Below are 7,039 nucleotides of genomic sequence, written 5' to 3'. Positions count from 1 at the left end.
CCTGCTGTAACGACTGGCAGTCTTAATTCAGCCCCAGAGTCCAGGAAGGACATCACAACATCCTTCTTGGAGTTTTCCAGAAGCGTCAGCTCCAATCAGCTCCATCTGCATAGACTTGGGCAGGAGCCGCAAACAGCTGGGGGCGAGGAAAGCTCGAAGTAGACACAAGTTTTACAGATAGCAATACATTCTTTGTCAGGCTGAAGTCTATGCTATCGTCACAAAATACAAGTTATTCGCACCTGAAAGGCAGTAGAGGATAAGCAGTGAAAAATCAAAATGTTCTCAGAACCTAAATTTTGTTAAGTAAGAATCAATAAATCATACTGCTTACGTGTGAACACAGCAAATCACACTGGAGCCAGACAGCTGGACTCCTAAAGGCACACACAGCATTTACAGAGATTTTTCAGAGAAACATGGTAATTTAATTCCCTCAAGCCTACAGCAGGAAGTGTCTACATGCTTCTGAAAGCCTCAGGTGGCACCTTCAGGAATCTACCCCTAAAAACTTCACGTCCAGAGGACACCTACCATTAGCCTTTCAGCCATAGCTTAATCTTGAAGATCCCTGCTTCTTGAATGCTGATTTACTTCCACTACATGATACCAAAATTCTGTACTAACAAGATCAGTTACGCCAGCCTTCAAATCACAGCAGTTGTCAAAACCATGTCGGTTCATTCTGCATTTCAACACAAAGCATGTAGAAGGATAATGTTTAAACTGATGCAAGACAGACCAATATCTAAGTAACAATCTACTGTATCCACACCAGGACGCAAACTGGAATAGTACTGTGGGAGCCTTCAGAACCGACTACTGACATTTATGTATTTATAATGCCTCAGAAAGCACCACTCCAAACTTAAATTGCATGGTTTTGCAAATCTGTCACCAAAAATTTCTATGTAGTATTATGGCACAGACAGCGGAAGTGGCAAATAAGCACACAAAGAAGGACAAGCGCTACGAGCCTAAGCAGCAGTGACTTCAGAAGAAAGCTTAAAACGCATCCATGAGAGAAGGAAAACAAATTCATAGGTGTGAAAAGTGCTTTATAATCCAGTGAGCTCTGAAGGAGCAAAGGCTGACTGTACAGGGAGGCACACAAGATGGCAATGGCAACTTGATCTAAATGGAAGAAGAGAAGATGCAAAGAAAGTGTATAATGACCCAGCATGTTGAAAACCTATGACAGAGAATAATCCTGTGCTCATAAGCTGGGAAACAGATGATGGCTCTGGGGAGACTGTACGGCAGCCTTCCAGTTCCTGAAGGGGGCCTACAGGAGAGCTGGGAAGGGACTCTTTATGAGGGAATGTGATAACAGGGGAAATGGTTTTAAACTGCAAGGGGGTAGATTTAGACTGGATATTAGGAAGAAATTCCTGACTGTGAGGGTGGAGAGACACTGGCCCAGGTTGCCCAGGGAAGCTGGGGGTGCCCCCTCCCTGGCAGGTTTCAAGGCCAGGTTGGATGGGGCTTGGAGCAGCCTGGGCTGGTGGAGGTGTCCCTGCCCATGGCAGGGGTTGGACTGGGGGAGCTTTAAGGTCCCTTCCAACCCAGGCCAGTCTGTGATTCTATGACCTAATACACAGACATATTTTCAGATTCTAAAACCCACAAACATGATCTTTCTGTATTTTGGGGAGGAATTTATTTTTTTTCTACTAGACTATAAACTTGCACATTCTTGCTCACTAGAGCATACCACTGTACCTCAGTGTGTATCTTTTCAGAACAGACAAAGTAAAAGCAGCCTCAGAAATCCCAGTTTTACTGTGACAGGGAGTGCCGCCACCTGGACAATCAAATCCCTTTTGCAGCATTTGGGCCAACTGGACCCCGAGTCCCAGAAGCTCTAACAAGAGAGGAGGAAGGTGAATGCCAGACACCTGAGCATCAAACATACTGAAAACTGCTCAAAGCAAGCAGCTGCCAATGAACTAAGCCAAGCTCCCTTTTCTGGGCATCTTCCAGCCTGCGATGCTGGGTTCTGGTCTGTAAGATTCAGTATTAAGCTCTGGACTCTGCCCACTGGCCTTGAGTGCGCTGCCAGGGTACAGAACATTTTGCCCAGTATACCCTCCTAACACACTGGTTTGGTACTGACACTTGAGATTCCTCTGTAGTTTGAACACCCCTTCTCTCAACACTCCTTGGAGTGACCTGGGGTGCTCATCAAACCACAGAAAGGAAGAAGTAGCCCATCCTCAAAAATAACAGCTTTTGGCATCCCAAAGGGAACGTGGGGGATTTAAACAGCTCCTTAGGACCAATGCAGAAGCACTACCCTGAACCTAAGTTTTCAGCAAGCACATACATACATGTGTAGAATAATTTTTTGTTTCAGTGGATCTGCATTTCTCTGAGTGGATTTAACCCCAGAATCCTTAACCAAAACCAACTGATTTCTTTAAACAAAATAAAAATTAAAAAAAAAATACATCAGTCATTGACCTTTACTGCCTCAATAGTTGTGTGAAGCTTTGAGATTACATCAGCCAATATTTTGTAGAGATAGATTACATGAACACAGGCATTTGTTGAACAAATGTGTTTTTAGGGACATTTGTAAATGTGGAAACAAACATCGCATACTATCTTCTCCTGAGTGATGAATGAGGGCACTTTCCAGGCAGAAATTCAGAAAGATTGTCAACACTGTTTTGTCACACAAGCTAACGCTCTAATCATACAAATATGCAAGGAAACAAAAGAAAAGTGCAACAGGCATCATTTCCATAACTAATTCAATTTCTACCTCTCCCCATCCATATCCTGGTCCTTTTCTTCTGGTCTTAGAAAGTACCCAATTCTGAACATCTGGAACAGTTTTGAAAAGAACAAGCTATACCCCTTTATATTGAGCCAAGAAAAGCATAATATTGGAAAAAAAAACCCAAGAGTATTCTATTTTGGATCCATCCATCTGAACCCAGTTACACTTCTCTGTCACATTAATGGTACTTTAAAGAACAGCCAAATTGACTTAGTGAAGTCAGAGACGTGTCCATCAACCCGGCTGGCTTTCTCCCAAGACCTAGGAATCCCATTAACATTTCCATTTCTAAAGGAGGGCTGCGAGACAGCCCACTAATGAAAAACTGAGTCACGAAGAATCCAGACAGGTATAACGAGAGAAGATGCACGCTAACAAACCACAGTTTGCACTGGTCTTACAGGTGGGTGTTTATGTTCTCCTTTTATATACATAGATCAAAAATAAGAGGAAACAACAGTATTCACTGCCTTTAGTGCACTCCTGGATGATCCATTTCCAGTCCAGACACATTTTGTTATCAAAGCTCAAAAAAAATAGTGCTCAAATTTGTTAAAGGTGCCAAGTCACCATATATAATAGGTAGGCACACATTCAAGCCCACGGCTCCCAAAGCTGCAGAGGAAGTTTAGAACAAATACAAGGAGAAATAACTGGGCTCTCTTCAGCAACTGAAGAAAATTCATATTAAGATGTAGGTTGGAAGGGACTTCTGGAGGTATCTGGCCTAATGCCCTGATCCAGGCAGGGTCAACTCTGAATTTGGATCAGGTTGTCTGGATATAGAACCTGACCAAAGAACAAGGCTTCACAAACTCTTTAGGCAACCTGCTCCAAGGAAACGGATGAGGAAAGCAGAAACAGTGGGAGACACCAAGCAGACCTCTGCTACATTTTTACAGCTTTTGACAAATACCTGTATTAAATTTTCTTTGTTGTATATCTGACTTCACCACTTCTTCCCCTCTCATATTATATTCATGTGGCATACAGACTCGGATGCTCAGCTAAGAAATAAGATCTCCGGGGAAAAGCAGCAGCATGCCAACACTTACGAGGACTTCAGATACAATTGGGAGCAGAGCGACTACTTCATGACAACGCGTAAGGGAGGCAAAACTACAGCTATGAAATTCTGTAAGTCAGTTCTGGGAAGCTGAACTCTTCTGCCTCTATTTCCTTCTCACAGAAGCAAAAAATACAGAAGCACAGAAGAGCCTCACAATATACCTATGTCCTCCCTAATACGGCCCTGTCTCTAGAGATGCGCTATTACACGACGTTTCAGAGCCAGTCTACACATGACTGAAGAGCAAAGAACCTGTGGAAGGCAGAGATAGGAAGGCTGCTTTAGGAAGTGATAAGCACTAACAACTGCCTTTCACAATCAGCCTCGCATCATTGCTACCTGACTGCAAGTGATCTCAGTCTCCAGAGAGGCTTTTTATTTCCACTTTATGGCACACGAGCCTGAGATGCAGGCTCAAACTTTCTCAGAGGAAGGGATGCTGACAGCCTGTGTGCTGTGCAAATGCAGATAAAGGCTCGAGGCAAGGGATGGTCTGCACATATTTACCAGCTGGAAAGAACCAGAAAAAGGGGTAGTTCGTGACTTTCAGGGGACTTCAGTTTTAAACAGATGTGGAGCTGATCTGCACTTCAGCATCTACTGAAATTTCTCAGCAGAAACCAAGACGCTCTGAGACTAGGGGAGCTACATGGTTAAGGGATGATTTTTTAAATACTACTGACATCTACCTTCTGGACTTGAACCCACAAACATATGGAAACCCTCCAGACTTCCTTTAGTTTAACACTCACACCACATTTTACTTGTATACACTCTGTTAATATTCACACTTCTCTGTTCCACCCATCATAATGTGAGCCTACCTTTACTTGCAGAACAGTAATCTAAAGCCACCCGTTTGGCAGCCTACCCACCAACTTCGTTTTAGCACAAATATGCGCACATGCAGTTACTTCCTTCTCTTGCTGCATGCCTACTGACTACATGCTAAATAGGAAACACATTAATAGCAATTCTACAGAATTATCTCCTGGAAGTGCTTGGGACACAGATTATTTGAAACAAAGACAGACGACACCCTTTAGTAAGAACGGAGCAGAAGAGGATGGTGCTGAGCCAGTGCAATGCCAGCACTGTCACCGCAGAACAAACATGCAACTTAACAGCCTAGATTTGCTGTTCCAGTTTTCACTCACTCTTGATGTGGTGCTCCTGTCTTCGTCAGCAAGGTCAGGACAAAAAACATGAAGATGACAAAAACTGCAAGACCAACCCAAAATCCAATCACGATGGAATCTGGTGAAAAAGAGAAAACAAGATGATCAGTATCGCACCTGCACTTGCAGAAAGCTCCCTTCCACGTGCAGCATGGCTGCAAATCCCAAAAGACTTTGCGTCTTACTCCTGGCTGGCAAAGAGGAAGGATGGTCAGATTTATCTTTATCTACTTGTAACAGAAAGCTGCCACAGAAGCTCTCATTTCTAGCCCAAATTTTACTGATGTCTGGACAAACCAGAAACAAGCTGGAAGAGGGAAGACACTGAATTCTCTTGGTTAGTAAAATAACAGCAGCTCCCTTTGTGATGCCTGGCCCATGTCCAAGCATTGCTTTGGAAACAGCTTCAGCGCTAGAACTCAGAGGAAAGGATTTATTTCATTTTCAGCAAAAATGTCTATTCCCTGAAAAACTGAACTCTTGCTATTTTACATTATTTCTGCCTAAGACTATTCGGTTTCTGGGTTTTGACGGATTTATTTGACACAATAGGTTTAGGAAGATCTAACTGTCTTTCAGTGGTAAGGTAGGGGGTTCCAAAATATTTGGAACTATTTGCTACCTCAACAGATAACAATAACCAACACACGCAAGATGTTTTGAGTAGTTTTTAATTTGGGCTTCCAATTTGCATGCAGAAGACTGCAATACGATGTCAGAGGAGCCAAATAGACTTGAACAAAAATGTCAAACCAACAGTAAATTACAAGGAGAACACCAATGCAATAGCCAAATATAGAAGCAATTGGGAAGAGCACGGCTTTTTGCCTGTGTGCATAAAAGGCACCTACTGTTCTCATTTACAGCAAATGGACCGACAGATAAAATGCCAGTCCTACTTAAAGCAAATCTGTGTCTATTTATGACTTCAAAGTTGATCCACAGCTGCTCTTGAAAAAAGCTCAAAGCTTCCAGGAACCTGATTAAGAGAGGTACAAGTGGGACAAACATATTCCAGACAGCAATCAATTGCTAAGCACGGCCCAAAGGCACAAGAGCACCAATCCACAATATGACCTGGTCCAGGATCTACAGTATACAGGTGCTTTTTCACCTATCATTTCAGTTAGTTATTTTTTGTTTATGCAAATATTCAAAACTTCCACTGTAAAAGTTCAAATAATTCACACACAAACGTGCAAGAGTGAACTTCTGGTCAGGACAGGTATTCATCCTCCATCTCTCATTGCACAGCCGCTACTGAGCCTCGCTGGCTGTACAGCTCTGTGATGATCTGCCTGACCCAGAGCAGCAGGCACAGCACACAGCTTCAGCCACCACATAGGGTTTCCTACAGGACTGACTAAAGAGACCAGAAAACAAGGAATCAGCTTCCTGCCTGGTGCTTGACCCCAGTGGTTAATCACACTCCCGCTGTGAAATATCTTCCACGTTAAAAGGTAGACCTGGAAACTGGAAATCAATTCAAACCATTTCCTTCCTCTCTCTGCAAAGTCTAAGTGCCTGCTGCAACTTGGTATTTTCTCCCTGGGAAAACACTTCATCACAATCAAGTCACTCCTTAATTCCTTTTTCTGCTACGCTAAAGAGGTTAAGTTTTAGGTCTCACACTGCAAGGTTTCTTCCGTCTCACCAGTGCCACATCACCCCCTCTCAACACCCTTTGTAAAATAACTACAGGGTGGTTTGAGTACAGGTCTCCATGACTGGGGGAGAGGAGCTTGTAATACTCCTTTTTTGCTTGAAGCATACTGGTACGAGTTTATTTCTGTAATTCCATGCATTATGAGCCTTAAACTATTTTCAGAATCATTCAGTAAGTATAGCCTGTATTCAGTGGTTCAAGATGCATCCTGTGTTGGGCCTCACTCATAAAGCAATAGCTCATGATTATTTACCATCTTACTGGACTTTGTATTACCTGGAAATTTCATCTAAAAAGAAATAATTCCATTTAAAAAATTACCACTGAACCATTTACAGCTA

At 42.9% G+C, this 7,039-nt stretch overlaps 1 protein-coding gene across 1 annotated transcript in view; it reads right to left on the bottom strand.

The window, feature by feature from the left end:
- Positions 1-5,111, bottom strand: part of MRAP2 (melanocortin 2 receptor accessory protein 2) — a gene marked incomplete at its 5' end in the record, with an annotated part of 5,986 nt that extends 875 nt beyond the window's left edge. The window contains one exon of the mRNA XM_010179526.1: positions 5,012-5,111. Within this exon, the coding sequence (XP_010177828.1) occupies positions 5,012-5,111 (100 nt within the window). The remainder of the gene's footprint in view (positions 1-5,011) is intronic.
- Positions 5,112-7,039: the final 1,928 nt, after the last annotated feature.

This window comes from Mesitornis unicolor, unplaced genomic scaffold (assembly GCF_000695765.1).
Source record: "Mesitornis unicolor isolate BGI_N332 unplaced genomic scaffold, ASM69576v1 scaffold14092, whole genome shotgun sequence".
NCBI lineage: Eukaryota > Metazoa > Chordata > Aves > Mesitornithiformes > Mesitornithidae > Mesitornis > Mesitornis unicolor.
This window is presented reverse-complemented; position numbering and strand designations above follow the sequence as displayed.